A 20,348-nucleotide genomic window follows, 5' to 3' on the forward strand; every position below is an offset into this window, starting at 1 on the left:
TGCAAGCTTCCACAGGGCTATTGCCACTCGTTTCTCAACTGTGAGGGCTGCTCTCATCTTGGTATTCATGAGCTTCAGGGCAGGGGAAAGCAAGTCACAAAGTTCCATGAAAGTGCCCTTATGCATGCAAAAGTTTCGTAGCCACTGGGAATCGTCCCAGACCTGCAACACTATGCGGTCCCACAAGTCTGTGCTTGTTTCCCGAGCCCAGAATCGGCGTTCCACAGCATGAACCTGGCCCATTAGCACCATGATGCATGCATTGCCAGGGCCCATGCTTTCAAAGAAATCTGCGTCCATGTCCTGATCACTCACGCGACCGCACTGACGTCGCCTACTCGCCCGGTATCACTCTGCCAGGGTCTGGTGCCGCATATACTGTTGGATAATGCGTGTGATGTTGAATGTGCTCCTAATTGCCAAAGTGAGCTGAGCGGCCTCCATGCTTGCCTTGGTATGGCGTCCGCACTGAAAAAAGGCGCAGAACGATTGTCTGCCATTGCTCTGACGGAGGCAGGGGCGACTGATGACATGGCTTACAGGGTTGGCTTCAGGGAATTAAAACCAACAAAGGGGGTGGCTTTACATCAATGAGTAACTTTTCTTATTGAAACAAGCAGGTTGGTCTGGCCTCATATTGATACATGGCTAGATTTACCTCGCTGCACCTTTTCTGTGAGTGACTGCAGTGTGACCTAGAGGAATGAGTCCCCTAGATGGGGGACGGGGGGGAAGCAAATGAGTACAAAACAAAACTGGTCTATTTCTTGTTTTGATCCACTCCATCTATCTTTTACATCTTTGGCTGGCAGCAGACGGTGCAGAAGGACTGCAAGCCATCCACATCTCATGGCTGCTTGGCAGAGGACGGTGCAGTAGGACTGCTAGCAATCCGTATCGCCTGCCTGCTCATCATAAGATGGTTCAATAGGACTGACTGCAGGACTAAAGAGAATGACCTGATCAAGTCACTCCGATTTTAGTCCCTGCGCCCATGTTTGCCCAGGCGCTCCTGGCCAATGTGGCCAGGAGCACCGCGGACATGACGATGACGGCTACCAGTCGTATTGTACTGTCTGCTGCCACAAGGCAATGGGTTGATGCTGTTGTGTAGCAATGCAGTACCACGTCTGCCAGCACCCAGGAGACATACAGTGACAGTTACCTGAGCGGGCTCCATGCTTGCCGTGGTATGGCGTCTGCACAGGTAACTCAGGAAAAAAGGTGCGAAACAATTGTCTGCCCTTGCTTTCATGGAGGGAGGGAGGGAACGGGGACCTGACGATATGTACCCAGAACCACCCGCGACAATGTTTTAGCCCCATCAGGCATTGGGATCTCAACCCAGAATTCCAATGGAAAGCGGAGACTGCAGGAACTGTGGAATAACTACCCGCAGTGCAACACTCCGGAAGTCGACTCTAGCCTTGGTACTGTGGAAGCACTCCGCCGAGTTAATGCGCTTAGAGCATTTTCTGTGGGGACACACACACACTCGAATATATAACACCGATTTCTAAGAAACCGAGTTCTATAAATTCGACCTAATTTCGTAGTGTAGACATACCCTTACACTGTCCAGAGAGATATCTGGATTTGACAGCAGTTCCATTTTGTTTTGTTACTTTGACCACTACAGTTTAGGCCTCTCATCAAGATGCTGTATGGGGACTCTGCTATGTTTTTTAGACTTGCTGAACAAAACAGAGTAGAATTGAAGAAGCTCCAGCACCTTAGATAAAAGAAAAATGCCTCAAATGGGAGGAGAAGGAAGGAGAGTTGGAGAAGTTTTTAGTTATCTACTTACTGAGTCTCGGTCCCCAGTAGCATCTCCACCTTCTCTCCTGCATGGTTGCTAAGGACAGTTAATCTGAAGAGGTGACTTGTAGAGCTCTGCCGCGAGTACAACATAGTGGAACTGTTCTTTACAGGTGAGGAATTCAGCTCCTCACTGTCACATTGTTCAACCAACAGCTGGTCCCTCAAGGAATAATCTGTGACATTGTAGCTCTCCTCACTGCAAAACAAGGAAAAAAACCTAACACTTTTGCTCAGAGTAAACAATTCTCCACTAAACGTGTCAAGAAGCAAATTCAGGAGTAGCACCCATTTCCAATGCTTTTCTATGGCACATTATTCTTCTGACACTTTCAGCCCTTTAGCAAAAAAATTTTTTTCAAAAATTTACAAAGCATCTGCTTGTCAAAGATGCAGAAGAAATTAATCTTTGCGCTTTAAGGCACTTCAGTCAGAAGCACAGTTTACATGGCTTTGACACTCCTTGGGTGACGTAAGCTTACCTTACTCCATAGCAAATGGAGAATAATGTCTTCTGGTTTATTTTCTGTAACTCCTAAGCAATACCTGACATCCAAAAGCAACTCTGTTTTAGAATATAATTTACTAGAATGTTACACACTTTGTTGCTTCTGTAGGCGGAGCACACTACACACACCAGGGGCTCTTTGCCCCCCCCCATCCCCCACCCCCCACCTCTCTGTATGCCACCCTACCATCTACTTCTATTTCAGGGACTCCTTGCAACCTCCACCCTCATGCCAGGGACCCTGTGCACCTCCCCTTCCCCCACACCGGGGGCTCTCTGTCCCCCTCATGGCCCCCATCGCCCATATAATTGTCCCTCACGCTTCCCCCAATTGCAGCTCTCTGGGTGCTCCTTCATACCGCTCTTTCCCTCTACACCAGGGTCCCCCATTGTTCCACCATCACGGGTTCTGTATTCTGCCCCCCCTTCCCATCTTCTTTCCCCTGCCCACTCAGTATGTACCCCAGGCCCCCCACAAGAGGGCTCTCCATTCTCTCCCACTGCCAGAGGTTTTGTTTCTGTTTACCCCCCCCCCCCCCGTTTCTCCCATGGCCACGCCCCCCATTTCTCCCTCAATCATGCCAAGGGCTCTTTGAGCTTCCCCATTCCCTTCTTCCCCCATCGCTCTTTTTCCCCCACCCCACTTTCTGGCTCGGAGAGAAGTCATTCAGAGTGTCAATATTTTTTTAACTGTATTAGGAGGCTGAGTAAAGCTAAGCTGAGCTGGAGGGTATTACGCTGGAAGAGGTTAATTGTTGCCATTACAAAGGTGGCTGAAGTGCTGTGTGTGCTAACCAGATGCCTGGGGCACTGTGTACCCCTCATTACTCTCATTTGGTTTCCTTTTTTTTTTTTTTAAATATATTTTCACTAAAATAGGGTTCTACCCAATGATTCCTAGGACAGTCCCTGAAATTTTGGACTTGATCAGATGCAACATTCAGAAGTTAGCACATTACAAAAACAAATAGAGAAATGCCACTGAATCCATTAAACAGAATATACTTTCCCCACTTCCATTTTTCAAGTTTCCAAAAGTACGAACGCCTACATTTATAATGGATTGTGCAATATAATAAACCTGTGTTTAAAAAGGAGGCAGAGAAAATGATGCTTTTTTGTTAAGCTTCCTGTTAATCTGCATGTACAGGAGCTGGACCACAATCTATTTTTACAAAGTTTCAAAACTTGCTATATGGTCATAACACCATTATGGCTTCAAACGAATAGTTGATAACTGCTGTCACCTATTCTTCTCACCTTGTACTGGTCTTGCTGAAATACAGTATAGTAATGTATATCTTTTAGACACATGATCTCTTTTCCCATATGAGATAAATAAAAAGATACTATCTATTCTAGTGACTACAAAAAACAAGACCACTGTGCATGCTCGATAACGGCACTAAAAGTATTCAAAGACACACTGACAAGAGGTAGAGCTCCAAAGCTCCACTTTACCTTACAATGCTTATTATGAGGTGGCTTTGGGGAAGAAGGTGGGCATGGATATGTCATCTGAATTCTATAAAGATATGTATTTTAAGATACTACTTTTCATTTTTTTTTTTAAAAAGTGATACTCTAAAACAATACGTGTGTACCTCCGTGCAGGCTCTGAAAGCAGCTGTTAACTGACAAACACTCTTTACACTAAGCACATTCCTGACAAAAATAATCAGAGGATTCTGGTGCGAAAGAACTAATAAATTATGGCTGCCTACAAATAAATACACCACAGATGTCAGCTAACCACACACATTGGGTAAAAGATATTTGGAAACGGAAGAACTCAGGACCTCTTTTCAGTCAGGTAAGGATAGGCTGCACTAGTTCAGACAGTGGTGGTGGTGGGGGGAGGTGTAGAGGGGAAAACAAACATGAGAAGATGCGACATTCCATATAGTAGAGGGTGGTGGAGCGTGCGCACGCTGTTTGTTACAAACCAAGGAAGCAAATAAAACGAAGCACCATTAGCACCTGAAGCACTACTCTGAATCGTATTCCAGGATTATCTGGACATGCAATAGAACTTTATATATACATTTCTGCATTACTTTTGTTTAGGGTTACTAAAAAATACGATTTTAAAAAATCGGTTACCCAAGCACCAACACTTAAAAACTGACACTCCTTCTCCCTAAACAACTTAGCCATTCATTCTCCTAAATCTGAAATACTCTAGCTAATCAAAAAATCTCTCTTTGCCATGCCTTCAGCTGTTGCGTAAGAGAATGCCTGGTCAGGTCATCTTGTTACTTGAAGTTTCTGTGCGCTGTCAGTAAACAGTTACTTCAACCCCTCCAGGGCCCCAATCCATTAACATTTATCTGTGACAACAGGTGCCTGAACTGTGGAGTCTCCAGACATCTTCAGAAACATGCCTAAGCACTCCACACTGTGAATCCAAGCTAGTTTCTTTTATATTTGTTGTTTTAGCCAACTTATTCATTCATGTCCAATTAGTATAAAGAAATGCTAGAAAAGCCTTTCAAGGAGAAGTTCATCTTAATTACATTTCCAGTTCTTTAAATTGTTTACCTGCATTCAGCTACCAAAACATGAGTTAAGGATCATTTAAAAGAATTTGCACCACTTACTTTGGAAACAGAATTGCTCAGCTAGAAAAAAGGCACATTGAAAGCCTTTTTTCCTTGCATTGGAGAGTGTGTGTGTGTTTCCCGTAATTGTCTTATATGGGATTGTAAATTCATCAGCTGTTCATCAAGATGAGATACTTTTTAAAGGCAGCTGATAACTACCTAGCTCTATCAGTTTCAGTAAGGCTACTCTGGATTGTAAACTGTGACAAGGCCCCCACTACTAAAACCAGGCATGGTCATTTTGCAGATTTATTGCCCCCCAAGGGCTTGATGAAACAAAGAAAAATCCCAAATCTACTAATCTTCTGTACAGCAGCACAGAAAAAAAGGATCTCATGGTCAATATATTTCTCAATTGTTTTTGATTGTGCAGTAAGAAATTCTCCTTAGTTCAAACCAGTATAGTATTTATAGTTATACGAGCTATACTGGTATGGACTACTAATCCACGAATTAACCAGTCGCCAGGATCTGAACCAATTAGATACTAACCATCTAGCAATGAGATATGAATAGAAGACAATAATAATTCTAGGTTTCACAGTAACTGCTCTGTTTAATTTCAGAATGTTTGCTTTATTCAGCTCCCCTTAAACAGATAATCCAACTGAACCATTGCTCTTTCAGAGACTGACTCGAAGTGAGCTGTAGCTCACGAAAGTTTATGCTCAAATAAATTGGTTAGTCTCTAAGGTGCCACAAGTACTCCTTTTCTTTTTGCGAATACAGACTAACACGGCTGTTACTCTGAAATCTCTCTCTTCAGCGAGTCAAAATCCATACTAAAGCTTAGTCAAGTCATGGACTTCACTTATGGCCAAAAGGGTACAATATGAGTTGCACGGCTCCACTGAGGTACAATCTATTCTGTAGGTCTTTCCTTATTGTCTGCAGTAGAGAGATAACAGACGTGGACAGTGGTAATAGCTGAAGTCTGAAAAACAAACTGATTCAGGATAATAGGTGGATATATACAGAAAACTGAACACCTTTTAAGATGAATTCTACGTATTTCATAAGAATGCCCATAAATCCTTATCAATTCAACAGTATAATAGTAAATGAATCTACATTCATATGAAGAAATGCATTTTTAATCAACTTCAGAATATTTGCTACAATGGAACAGCGCAAAAGTCCATTCTGCCTCAAAGCATGAGCCCCTCCTGATGCTTTAGTTCCCTGTGAAGCACTAGGACCATTCTTTTCTGCCCTACATAGCGAGCAGTTTATGACTGAAATTTGTGAATTAGTAGTCCCTGCCAGCATAGTTTATGTAACTATGAATATTCTTCTTATTCACTCACTGGGATTGTTTACACACATATTTACTTTTGTTCTACACAATCTCCAAACACTTATTTTATAACTTTGTGAGAGCAAATTTCTAAGAGATTTAGGGATTGAACAAAAGTCTGTTTGCATTATATTCTGGTGCCTCCAAAGAGTGTGTGTTTTGCCCCTACTGATGTTGGCAGATATACATCAATTCACAAGCACATGCACTGTCCAATACAAGATGGGAGACTGAAGTCATTAATTGCCTGAAAATACTGGATGCAAGCCCTGACAAAAGTTGCATAACTATTTAGCACTAAAAAGATTAAACAGCAACTCAATCAACATCCCATTTTGGATTATCTAATATCTATGTTCATCTTTTTGAGATTACAGTAACGTTGATGCTTATTTCCAAGAAGTTCTTTCAAGCTTTCTTCTCTAAGCAGTAAATCACACAAAACAGACAAGAGTACAGCCCCAAGGTATAAGATTTTACATCGCACACAATCATATTATTGTACAATCATGCAAGATAAAATCAGCACCCAGTCAAATCAGAACATATAGTATATGCTTCTTCCCACACACAACTAGAGACTTTTCCCCCTGTCAAGGTTCCTTCTCCACTCTGAATCCTAGGGTATGGATGTGGGGACCTGCATGAAAGACCCCCCCCCAAGCTTATTCTTACCAGCTTAGGTTTAATGCTGCCACCTCCAAAGCGTTACACAAAGAACAGGGGAAGTGCCCACTTGGAACCACCCCACCCCCCAAATATTCCCCCACGCACTAACCCCCTTTCCTAGGGAAGGCTTGATAAAAATCCTCACCAATTTGCATAGTAGAACACAGACCCAAACCCTTGGATCTTAAGAACAATGAAAAGCAATCAGGTTCTTAAAAGAAGAATTTTAATTGAAGAAAAAGTAAAAGAATCATCTCTGTAAAATCAGCATGGTAAATACCTTATAGGGTAATCAGATTCAAAACATAGAGAATCCCTCTAGGCAAAACCTTAAGTTAGAAAAAGACACAAAAACAGGAATATACATTCCATTCAGCACAACTTATTTTCTCAGCCATTTAAACAAAACAGAATCTAACGCATAACTAACTAGATTGCTTACTGACTTTTTACAGGAGTTCTGACCTGCATTCCTGCTCTGGTCCCGGCAAAAGCATCACACAGACAGAGAGAATCCTTTGTCCCCCCACCCCATACAGCTTTGAAAGTATCTTGTCTCCTCATTGGTCATTTTGGTCAGGTGCCAGCAAGGTTATCTTAGCTTTTTAACCCTTTACAGGTGAAAGGGTTTTTCCTCTGGCCAGAAGGGATTTAAAGGTGTTTACCCTTCCATTTATATTTACGACACCCCCTTTTTCTTATTTTTTTTTAAGTAACGTCTCTGCTCAGCAGAACAAAGACTGAAGAGAGCTAGTTTAAGATTCATTTCAACTTCTGGAAAGCCACTAGTAATATATCATTGACCAACAGCTCTGCTTTCCTTCTTTCTGCTTCTTGAATTCAACCAAAACATCCAATTTAATCACTGGCAAGGTACAGAAGGCATCAAACTGCACAGAACCTCACTGCAAACTCAGATGTTTAAAAATACTTATTCCCTGTCCAAACAAAGTCACAGTGAATTCAGTGTGTGTTTTGTTATGGGACTGTGACATTGCACTCCATATGTTTTATGGAAATATGCTTATGAGTGTGAATATGATGTAACTGAAATATGCCTTATGCAAAAGGTCTCTTGTAAGGTATCATAACAAAGGTTATAAACTACTGAATACATTCCTCCTATTTGTATGCATGTATCTTTTTTTATCTGAAGCTAGAAATATGAAATATAACTCTGAGATCTTATTGTAATTATGCAAAGTGTGGACCATTAATGGTGGTTTAGAATCTTGATGGCTCTCATTGACTAGGGCAATTAGTTGTAAATGGCTCTGTTTACATGCAAACCTTCCGGTGTATGTGTGGGCCAGCCCTGGAAGAATGGAGGCTGGGGTTTCACAGGACATGTGAACATGTCAATGATACTGGAATCCATCTTAAACCTGGTGCTTTTCCATTTAGAAGGAGGGGTGGGGACCCAGAGAGACAAAAGAGATTCCTGCCTTGTGCCACAGCTATAAAAGGGGGTGGAACAGAACAAAGGAGGCTTCCAGTCATGAGAACTCCCCTAGTTTCCACCTAAGATGTCTGCTGGAACTAACAAAGACCATACCAGGGGAAAGGACTGGGCCCAGACTAGGAAGGAGTCTAGTCTGTGAAAGAAGCTTATTGGAACATTGCTGAGGGGGAGATATTACCTGTAATCAGTTTCTTAATGTATTAGACTTAGACATGCTTGTTTTTGATTTATTTTGCTTGGTGACTTACTTTGTTCTGTCTGTTATTACTTGAAACCACTTAAATCCTACTTTTTATACTTAATAAAATCACTTTTGTTTATTAACAAATCCAGAGTAAGTGATTAATACCTAGGGCAGCAAACAGCCGTGCATCTCTCTCTATCAGAGTTATAGAGGGCAGATAATTTATGAATTTACCCTGTATAAGCTTTATATAGAGTAAAACTGATTTATATGGGGTTTGGATCCCATTGGGAACTGGGTGTCTGGTTGCTGGGGACAGGAAACCTGATGAGCTGTTTTCAGTTAAGTCTGCAGCTTTGGGTGTGTGGACCAGACCTGGTCTGTGTTGCAGCAGACTAGCATGTCTGGCTCCACAAGGCAGGATTCTGGAGTCCCAAGCTGCCAGGGAAAACGGGCTCAGAGGTAATTTCAGCACATCTGGTGACAGTCCCAAGCAGGTCTCTGTGACCGAACCCGTCACAAGGACTATGTCAATTATTTTAATATAATTAAATAAAAAACCTCATATCGTCTAGACAAGGTTCCTCTAAGCAGTGGCAGGACACTGTGCCCTAAATCATATATCACCACTGTACAAACCAAAGTAAGCAGTACTATATAATAGAGGTAGGTAAGCCAACAAAGGCATCAACCTTGTTCTGGCTTATCTCTGTATCCATGTAATACTGTAAGCCAAAGAAATGCCAATCCAGTGAGTATGTTCTTGTAAGGATAACGGCCTTATATAGCACTCCACGGGTTTACTTATGAATAATTGTTTTGGACAGATTCCATCACTTGGCATGGACTTTAACTTGGAGCTGCAGCACCTTCATTTGTTGTAACTAGCCAGATCTATAATCTGAACCAGCGGTTCTCAAACTGTGGGTTGGGACCCCAAAGTGGGTTTCAACTCCATTTTAATGGGGTTGCCATGGCTGGTGTTAGACTTGCTGGGGTCTGGGGCTGAAGCCGTAGCCTGAGCCCCACTGCCTGGTGCTGAAGCCCAAAGACTTCAGCCCTGGGCAGAGGAGGGGCTCAGGCTTCGGCTTCAGCTCTGGGTAGCAAGGCTCAGGTTACGGTCCCCCCTGGCTGGGGCTTCGGCTTTGGACAGCTGTCCTGCAGTGGTGTAATCATTTTTGTTGTCAAAAGTGGGTTGTGGTGCAATGAAGTTTGAGAATTCCTGATCTGAAACATCATTCTAATGTGCTACTCTCTCCCTTCTACTTTATTTTGAAAATATGAATATTGTAAGTGCATTTATGAATTAGAAATAGAACAGTAACAGTGTAAGCAGTTTTTGTTTGGTCTGTCTACTGTACAGGTAAAATGTATGTTATTTTACAGGACTGTAGGAAATCAAAGAGTTTTAATTTTTAATATTAAGTCTCAAGGTATTAAGAACAGAGCATACAACCAATGATGCATACGCCCTCACACCTCAGAAATGTATTTCCTCTCTTGCAAAAATACAGTTGTGGGGAGGGAAGTTAAATTACTTTGAGATATTTACACACTACTGGAGGGCTGGACCTCCCTATTTTAATAGTACTCTATATCTGTATACTCCATAATATTATATAAAGTATTGCTGCTTAAAACAATATTTGCATTATATCTTACTGCTGGCAGTCTCTATAGGAAAATAGAGATTTTGATATTTTCAGTTCAAGCCAGATTCTTGATCTTGATAGTTTTACACTATTATAAAGGAATTCCTTCCGACTTACACTAGTGTAAACCGAATCAGTCAGATCCCAAATCTATTTTGTTCACAAGGAGTGAGAAACAGCTGCAATTGCCAGACAGAATGAAATTTCAGTTTTTGCACTAAAATTAACACACTGTGAGTGAGTCTTCAGTCCCCACACACCCACAAAGTTAATTTCCTGAGGAAGCAGCATGTATTACAAAGACAGAGAGAGACAAGCACAGGTGCATTCTATTGGGATTGTCATACTGGTGCTCTGAATAATTAATATGATTCCACCCCTTGGGGGAAAAAAAAAAACAAAACACGCCAACAACTCATACTCATCCCAAATCTCAAAATGCCACCTGCAACCAGGAAATAGCAGCTCTCACAGACAAACAAAATATGCAGATATGTAAAACTTCAAAGACTACACTATAGCAAGCAATTTTAATGATTTTTTTAAAAAACAAAGACCAATTTTGAGTTAGATTGTAATCTGCAAGTTAGTTTTCTAGGCACCAACTCAGCGACAATATAGGATTTCCCACAGCAAGCAAGCTCATACAAGATTGCAGAAGCATACTTTCATAGATATATGAGACAAAGAAGCCAGAACTATTGTGTTGCTAAACTGGACTTCCTTAAGATTTGAAGAATTCATTTTAATCCCTGAGATGGAGTAATATTTTACAATATTGGAAGATTTCAGTAAATGTTAAAAAAAAATTAAAAAAACAAATAAAATAAGTAAGCGACATGCAGTTGAAGAGTTATGAGCAGCTTCCACTTTTCAGCAGGCAGGCAGTTAAATTATTAGTTTTTGCAAGACCCCATTATAATCCACCAAGAAGCCCAAAGTCCCCACCCCTGCCCCAGCTCTTCCTGCCCCCACCTCACCTCTTCCCACCCATTTCCATCCCCTCCCCCAAGCATGCCCCATCCTCGCTCTTCCCCCTCCCCCAGCAGCGCCTCCTGCATGCCATGGAACAGCTGATCGCTGTGGGTGGGAAGCACTGGGAGGGAGAGGGAGGAGTTGATTGGTGGAGCCACCAGCGGACGGGAGGCAAGGGGGAGAGGAGGGGAACTGGCTGTTGATGAGTGCCCACTAATTTTTTTGCATGGTTCCTATGCAATAGCTATGCCCTGAGACCCCCCAGAAGTCTCCAATAAAATCATGGGGGGTGGAATAAAAAAAAAACAAAAAAAAAACGACAGACTTGACAATCCAGATAGTTCTAGCTAAAAGTAGTTGTTATTGGGGCACTGGATAAGGTACGCCACATGTTGGGATAGGCATGTGTGGAATCCAGGGATCTTGAAAGATGTGTTGTGGGGGGGGTGTTGATCATTGTAGCAGTGGAGCTATGTCTGCAGGTTTTGCATCTGCTCTTCCGGCAGGATCTGGTGCTGCTTTGAGAGTTGGCGTGTCCTGGTCTGTGGGGAGCTTGCTTCTTATGATAAGCTTGGAGAGATTGGGGAAGGGAGGTGTTTGAAGGTCAGAAGTGGGGGTCCAGGAAAGATTTATTTCCTGAACTAAATGCCCCAACAACTATGTGGGTAAAACCAGACAATTCTTCACTTTCAAATGTACTCACACAGGAAAATGATAAAAGACAAGAACACCCTATTACCTGTTGGCGAACGCTTATCACACAGCGATCACTCGACATCGGACCCATCAGTCCTCACCTTCAAAGGAAACCGGCACAACACTTTCAAAATATGAGCCTGGGAGCTTAAATTCATTACTCTGCTCGACACTAAAAATCATGGACTGAACAGACACACTAGACCAGTGGTCTCCAACCTTTTTACGCAAAAGATCACTTTTTGCATTTCAGATCAACCCAGGATCTACTCTGCCCCTTCCCCGAGGCCCCACCCACTCCATTTTCCCGTCTCTCCACCGCTCACTGTCCCCCACCCTCACTCACTTTCAATGGGCTGGGGCAGGGGGTTTGTGTGTGGGGGGGGGGGGGTGCAGGCTCTGGGCTGAGGGGCAGGTGGTTGGAGTGTGGGAGGGAGTTCCGGGCTGAGCCTGGGACAGGAGGTTGGGGTGCAGGAGTGAGGGGTGCAAGCTCTGGGAGGGAGTTTGGGTGCAGGAGGGAGCTCTGGGCTGGTGCAGGGTGTTGGGCTGTAGGAGAAGGTGAGGGGTGCAGGCTCTGGGAGTTTGGTGCAGGCGAAGGCTGTGGGCTGGTGCAGGTGATTGGGGTGCAGGAAAGGGTGTGGGCTCTGGGAGGGAATTTGGATGAGGGTGCGGGCTCTGGGCTGGGGTGCGGGAGTGGGTGCGAGGTGCAGGCTCTGGCCAGGAGGCGCTTACTACAACTGGCTCCTGGCTGGCGGCACAGCGGGGCTCAGGCAGTTTGCCTGCCTGCCCTGGCCCCACACAGTCCCCAGAAGTGGCTGGCTGCTGGCACATCTCTGCAGCCCCTGGGGGGGACAGAGGCAGTCCATCTCCGTGCGCTGTCTGCGCCCACAGGCACTGCCCCAGTTCCTGGCCAATGGCAGTGCGGAGCTGGTGCTCGGGGCGGGGGCAGTGCATGGAGCCCCGTGTTCCCCCCACCTAGGAGCCAGACCTGCTGCTGGCCACTTCTGGGGTGCAGTGTGGTGTCAGAACAGGTAGGAACTAGCCTGCCTTAGCTGGGCGGCACTGCCGACAGGACTTTTTAATGGCCCGGTTGGCGGTGCTGAACAGAGCCACCACGACCCAGTGCCTTACATTCCACGAGCCAGTACTGGGTCGTGACTCTCAGTTTGAAAACCACTGGAATAAAAGACATTACCTCACCCTCCTGGCCTCTCCAGTATCCCGAGTCCAACACGGCCACAAATACACTATATAAGTTAAAAAAACAAAAAACAAAAAAACAAAACAAAAAATCCCCCACAACCGTAGAAAACGTAAGATAAAAAATCCCAAATTATTCCTTCACTCTTTAAAATAGGTCTTTTTAAACCAATAAAATGTAAGTACCTCCTATTTTAGCTTACCACCATTAAGAATACTTGCAAGTTACACACTGAAATCTTCAGTATTTCATTACAAAAGTTGCTTCCTTTTGTTTGTGATGCGGTATCTAACTTGCCTCTTTAATTAGGAAACTATGGTTTTTCCTTGGTTGGGGGGGGGGGGGGGGGGCAATCTGGTATACAAACCCAGTTTTGCGAGCAGCTGAGAACAGGTAACATTCCAAAGTATTATTTGACCTTTGGGTGGTTTCCAATTTATGCAGTCCAGCTGCATTCCATTGCCAAGATTATCTCAGGAGTTGACAAGCCATGCAGCCATTAAACAGACATGATTTTAGTGGTATCCTTAAGGGATTACAGAAAGTGAGCTAAAAACATTTAATAACTCTATATCCTCACTAAAATAGAGGTATCCTTGCAATTTGTGAGAAACCTTTTAATAATCTACAATATTGCAGTTTGAGGGTCTTTTTTGAATGGGTGAATAAAGAATGTCCACTTCAACTATAGTTAAACATAGCATGAACTCACTACTTCTTGAGTGGAAAGGGAGGACCACAGCATGCCAGCTCAAATGCAGCCACTCCATATTGAAAGCTGGAATCCTTAACCAGTCCTTCTTGATCCCAGGACTGTGTGCATAGGAGCTATCCAATCCAGGCAGGTTCAAGAGGGAGCTCTGTTCTATCCTTAGCGGAATGCTGCTATGGCAAACACTTCCAGGCTTCAGTGAGAAGTTATAGGGATGTTCCTACAGACAGTTCATTTTCTGAGCTCTCTGACTGGTTGGGAAAATGTAGTTCTAGAAACAACAAGGAATCCGGTGGCACCTTAAAGACTAACAGATTTATTTGAGCATAAGCTTTCATAGGTTAAAAACCCCACTTCTTCAGATGCATGGAGTGAAAATTACAGTTGCAGACATAAATTTATTGGCACATGAAGAGAAGGGAGTTACACTGTGACAAAAGGCAACATATGAAGAGTTCTCTGAACCTAGCAATTCCATAACAGTGCCTCGGGTCAAGTTCAGAATGGATATGTTTTATATACACAACTGTAGCAAGAGGAGAGGGGATGGCCCTGGAAGTTCAACCTGGGAGGAACACATAAAAGTAAGATTAATATTACTAGCAAAAATATAGAGATTTCTATTGGGGTACCTTTCTTTTAAAGCAGCACTGTCTATATCTCAGGTGTCACATGTAAACCCTTGTATAGGTAGATACCTGCTTGAGGTATTTATGTGAGGTATTTACATTAAATACTTGGTTTCTGTAGAACTGAATATTCATTTTAAAAAACTGCTTGCTCTCATAGTTGTGAAGAAAACCTTCAAGAAGTGACCCAAGTACAGCTAATAAAGTGCTGTCTGCCTGATACAAAAAGCCTGAAATAATGACTCAAGAGACAAAGCGTGTGAATTCCTCTGCCCCCTAGGATGTTTACATTTGAAGGGTAATTACTGGACTTTAATGTCAATGTGAACCATTTCATTAGCAATCATATTAGTAGATGTAATGGGGATAAGGATGAGTGTGAAGCACAGAGGACTAGAATTTGGTGTTGCTGCAGGAAGGAAAATGCAGAGGAAGAACAAGAAAAAGAACAGGGAAGAAAGACGGGAAAGGTAGGAAAGTAAAAATAGTGGTGGTAATTTTTCTCACTGAGTAATGATGAATACAACATATACTGAATACATACATAACAATAGCAGCTGAATACTTAAGCTGTTACTTAAGGGCCGCTGTCTACCATTAAATCTTTGACATCAACGGGAGAGCCGCCATGCATGGTGGTTAGTGACCGGCACTAAAGTTATGCCCCAGTCCATCAACCATAAAAATGGGATTTGAGTCTCTCCAAGAGTCTGACACCCTGGATACATACAGTCTTCATCATGCATTCAAGAGATAGAAATCAAAGTTTGTATTAAGGCGGCCAGAAAAGTTTACGTAAAAAGTCCATGTGTGATTTTTACATTAAAAATGCAGATATCGTCTACGTCCTGGAAGACTCCACAGAAGCTGGAGAATAAACTGAATCAGGATCACAAGAAGCTGCATGCTAAACAATGGAGAAGGGATGGAATTTTTAGCCACTATTTAAAGCTCTGGGCCAGAAGGTAAAAAAAGATGCTGGATTCAGGCTATAACTTGCCAACTGTTAATTCCCCCCAGCCAGGAGGGATGTGGAAGACAATGACTCAGCTGAGGTAAAAACAGTGGAGCCCAGGCCTCTCACACTTTTGAAGGAACAGTGAGGAGTGAAGCAGTGGAAGAGCCACTCAAGCAGGTTCCCTCAACCAACCTTGTGGATTTAATCATTAGAAATCCATTTGGTGTTAATGCTCTATGGCCCAATGGAACCATGCTGCCAGCAGGCCAGCTGCACAAAAGCACAGGGACTCACTGGGTGTCTCCTGTGATCTGCTAGCTTCAAGGGCCAGGCTGTTCTGCAGCAGATGCTACAGTGCCCTAACCCCTCAAAGAACAAGCATGTTGAAGCAACTCTGAGTTTCCTGCTTCTTTGTGATACACAGAAAAGTAAATGGGGCCCTAAGCGATCCCCAAAAGCGCATTTAATATACTTATGCATGATTGGGCTGCAAAGCAGCATGATGTTTAAAGCATAAGCCTCTAAAATATTTCAGAGTTCCATGGGATTTGGCCATATGATGCCCATTAAAGCAAGGGGAATTGGGTTGCTAAATCCCATTCAACTATTTGAGAACATAAAGGTAGGCCATTAAGTCTTACCATTACAAATGCAGGATGAGCTCAAACTAGGGGCTGTGGATGGATCTGACGAGGAAAGCACTGTAGGAATGAAAGCCTAAAACCTGATGCGGAGCATGCCTACGTGTACAGTATCATGAGGTTTATCATCTTCTAGCTAAATCTCACTGAACAAATGCTTTTCTGGAGTGCTTGCTCACTGTAATACACAAATGCAGTTCTTTTAATTATACTTCTGGTAGGTAAAACTTTTGTAACAAAGTCTTTGTATCAAGATTTGAGGATTTCAGTAACTCAGCCAGAGGTTAGGGGTCTATTACAGGAAAGGATGGGTGAGAGTCTGTGGCCTGCAATATGCAGGAGGTCAGACTAGATGATCACGCTGGCCCCTTTTGTCCTTAAAGTCTGAGTCTAAATGTAAGTACTGCTCTACATGCTGAATGTTGTTGGACCAACACTGCTTATCAGTTATCTGTGGGACTACTTTGACCTATACCATCAATCCTGGCCTTTAAAGAATTTGGACTTAATCACTCCTTATTGTGCTAACTGAGCTCTACAAATATGGTTAATAACTTGGACAGGGCAAGTGAAAATAAGCTTCAGGATACAGAAAGAAAACTCATTTTGTACAATTTCAAGGAGCTGAATGATTAGGACTTATAATGCAGGGGTACAACAAAGTGATTTTTATGGCAGCAGTGAAAAAAGCATGGGAAACCCAAACGTGCAAATGTAAACACACAGTGTCTTAAACTTGAATATCACCTTCAAAGTATCCCTGGTTACATCTTAAAAACTAGAGGAACTGTACCACTGGTGTTAGTACAGTCATTAAATTATTTAATGTTATAACATGTGCAGAAGCCAGTTCAAATTTAACTTTGAAAAACTGCATGGGAATGGATTTTTTTTGCACAGCTAAGGTGCAATGGATCACATAAAAGAATGTAATTAGTAAGTTTGTCTGCATTTGTGCAGTACATATTTTGTGATCAGAATGACTGTGGTAGGATCACAGGAATCAATACTTTTCAACTTCATGTGTTTATTTAGAAAGATCTTGGTACAGTGAATATATAAACTCCATAATTAAGATCAAGTTTTATTTACTGTAACTTATAGGGTCCACTAGGATCTCACAGATTCCAACAGCTGGAAGATGTTATAAATCAAAAGAGCCAGAGTTTGGAAAGAATACATTATTGCAAAAAATTATCTCAGAAGCTGGGTAACCAAGCTATTCCACAGGAAACCAATAAACAATGTAATACAGATAATAGACTTTTTCATTGTTTTCCAATTCAGAAGTTTACTTAGCTACCAGCACAATAAAATATTAACTTTAGTCCCCTGAGAACAGAAAGAAACACACTGTTTAAAGATGTGTGATACAAATCTTTGATGCGCTGCCAATGTTTCAAAAAGGGGCTCCCATAAAAGTGTTCCCTGTAGCCTGTGATAAACCCTGTGTCCCAGCCGTGTGTGTACTACAGTGAACAGGCTGGGGAGAAATCTATTCACTTGAATATAACCAAGAACTAAGGCAGCAAACAAATCATGCCACACTTTGCTGGAAGTGTTCACATTTTGTTTCTCAAAAATGCATAAACTACAACAGAATTATAGCATAGTGCTCAATCGTACTGTTTGAAGCACAGGCTCAAGATTTTCGAAATGATTTTTAAAATACCTGATATTTGGTGTAACTGGTCAACCCAAAAGCAGAACATCTGCTCTTCAAAACTATTTTTTAGTAACCACAGGAGCAAATCATCTCTGTCAGGAATGACAGAGCAGCATCTGCAGAGGGCATGAACTCCATCAAAGGCAGAGGAATGACCATAACGATCCCTTCAATTTGGTGGTGGAATTTTAACAGGGTGCTCCCAGCAGCCTCCTCTATCACATCACATCACTGATACCGATTCTCCAGGAAAGAATAGTATGGAGAGACATTCCTGTTCTACATATTTATTTATCTTGCTAAAATGTATACCTTTGCTGAGTCACTATGACTGGATTGGATTTTCATTTCTGTTTGATCTCCAACCAATGCAATTCTGAGTATGGTCTGATGGAGAAATAGGAGAGACTCAAAAATGCCTCCTTAATTCATTCATTCTTTGTACAGGCACAGCATACCAAAATGTATGACTACAAAACTGTAAATGTTTTGGCAGCACTCAATGCATTTTTAGTCAACATTTCCACTCACATGAGGTTTTGTTTTTGTGCTGCAAGCATATTATGCATAACCGCTTCTTCTCATATCTTCCTCATTCACTCAAACATGCAAACAGTTGCTAAAGGAATAATCTAAAAAGGCTTTGGGAACAATAAATTATACTTGAGGTAAATATTGAATAAACAGCCGTTGTGAAGCCAGGAAGTTTACGTTCTCATTTCCCCAGGGTGACTCATGCAACATTCAAGACAATTGTGGCTTGCGTGTGACTCAAGGAATTAGACACACATGCAGTTTTAGAGTGTCGAATCCCTTACCTCTTCTTCTTTGTGATAATAAGAACATCATTGAAGAGGAAGAAGTACACTTGCTGCTTACAGGTCCTTTTAGAGAAGAGTCCAGTGTCTTCCACATATGCTGTTAATTCACCCCTTTTCACTAACCACCGGGAAGAGGAGACCAGTGGAAATGGCTACAAAATAAGAAAAAAAACGTTTTCATCGTAAGTCACAAGCCTTCTGTGAGACAAAGGAGTATCAGGATCACTTGGAAAAATGCATGAATAAACCCAAAACAAAGATAGGAGTATAGGTGTCAAATAGAGACTTCAAGATTCAAAGTAATGTACAATGCAGGAGACACCTGCCAACAGTGGATGCTTTAGAAGTACTGGCTACCTTCACACTACATCTGCTCAAATCAATTAAGAACAAACAATCTGGAATTGAGCATGCTGTGAAATGGACCTACCAGCATGTTTCCACCTAATGCAGAACTAAGTAAATCTCTTCAAAAGGGCAGAAATAAAATGGCGTTTAAATATTCCCAGACCACCGTCTCTCATAAAGCAGAATTCAAGTTACAAACAGAAAAATTTACCAGATTAGAATACTGCAGTTACTAAAATAGAAGAGGTCTGAAAGTCAGTAAAATCACAGCAAAGGTTAAAAACAAAAGCAAATGTATCTGAAAGTCAGGAAACAGCAAAACCCATAGCTATCAACTCCTAAACATCAGAAAAAGAACAGTTACTTGCCCTACTACAGTAACGGTGGCTCTTGGAGAGGATGTTGTCAGGTATAGATCTTACAGTAGCGCACATGTGCCCCACGTGCATGTGTCCTTTTGCATAGCAGTCCACTGGAGCCGCACATGCATCCTGTGCCTCCTCACGCTCCTCTATGAGAGCAAAAAGGGTGGAGCAGCTGTGACTTTCCCTTCGTTCCCTCACAGTTCAAAGCCCACGGTTGCAGAGGACTCTGAAAAGCAGGGATGGAGGGTGGGCAGTGGGACCCAAACTGACTGCATCTTATAGCTACTGTTGGGTAAGTAACCCTTCTTTCTTCTCAAATGTGTGTCAGTATGGATCCCTTTGTAGTTGACAGGCAAGCAGCATCCTCTACGGAGTGGAAATTATTAGTGAAATAATGATTGCAGCACCGCTCCCATCAACTTGGCATCTGACCTGGCTGCCATTTCAAGAGAGTAATCTTTAATGAAGGTAAGTGAGTTGATCCATGTTGCTGCTTTGCAGATCTCAAATAGCAGCATATTTCTGAAGCTCAAGGATCAAGACACTGCCTGTGCCCCAGTGGAGTCCCTTGATATTTGGAGGCACAGGACCATCGGCTATCTGAAAGCAGGCAGAAAAACACTGCACGATCTACTCAAAGTCTCTACGATGAGACACGTTGGGCTTTTGATGGGCTGACTATAGCCACAAAGAGGTGGGGACATAACCTAAAAGGCTTGATCCTATTAAGGTAATAATTGACTACCCCTGCTCTATTTTTTTTATCAATGTCCAAATTTCTTGCTCAAGGTATAGTCAAGGTCCAGACTCCAGAGCAAATAAAAAAAACGAACAATAATGATCATAAGTAAATAAAAAGATTTCAGGGTCCATTCAAAAGTGTCTGGTGGTCTGGATTTGCCCCGCTGTCTGACTATTGACTACTGCTATAATAGAGTTCGAGACATCCAGAGCCCACAGCTTCTTTTCTCCCAGCATCAAGCGAAGTTTTAGGAAGAACACTGGCAGGTTTACTGACTGACGCTGAATTTGGAGACCACCTTAGGGATGAATTTAAGGTGCAGTCTCGACACAGCTTTATCTTTCTAAAAGGTTGTAAAAGGAAATCTGGTTAGAAGGGCTTGGAACTTGCTGACCCTCTCC

General features: G+C 42.5%; 1 protein-coding gene across 3 annotated transcripts in view; it reads right to left on the minus strand.

Annotated features, from left to right (window-relative positions):
* The window catches only part of ARHGEF26 (Rho guanine nucleotide exchange factor 26), a 115,074-nt gene that overhangs the window by 25,562 nt on the left and 69,164 nt on the right, over window positions 1-20,348 (minus strand). For 2 of the 3 annotated variants that reach the window (XM_073359637.1, XM_073359636.1), the window contains exons 11-12: window positions 18,490-18,644; window positions 1,808-2,017 (exon numbers count right to left, since the gene is read on the minus strand). In XM_073359637.1, coding sequence (XP_073215738.1) covers window positions 1,808-2,017; window positions 18,490-18,644 — 365 coding nt within the window. The remainder of the gene's footprint in view (window positions 1-1,807; window positions 2,018-18,489; window positions 18,645-20,348) is intronic. The other variant, XM_073359638.1, reaches the window with a different exon arrangement.

The sequence above is a fragment of the Lepidochelys kempii genome, chromosome 9 (assembly GCF_965140285.1).
Source record: "Lepidochelys kempii isolate rLepKem1 chromosome 9, rLepKem1.hap1, whole genome shotgun sequence".
NCBI lineage: Eukaryota > Metazoa > Chordata > Testudines > Cheloniidae > Lepidochelys > Lepidochelys kempii.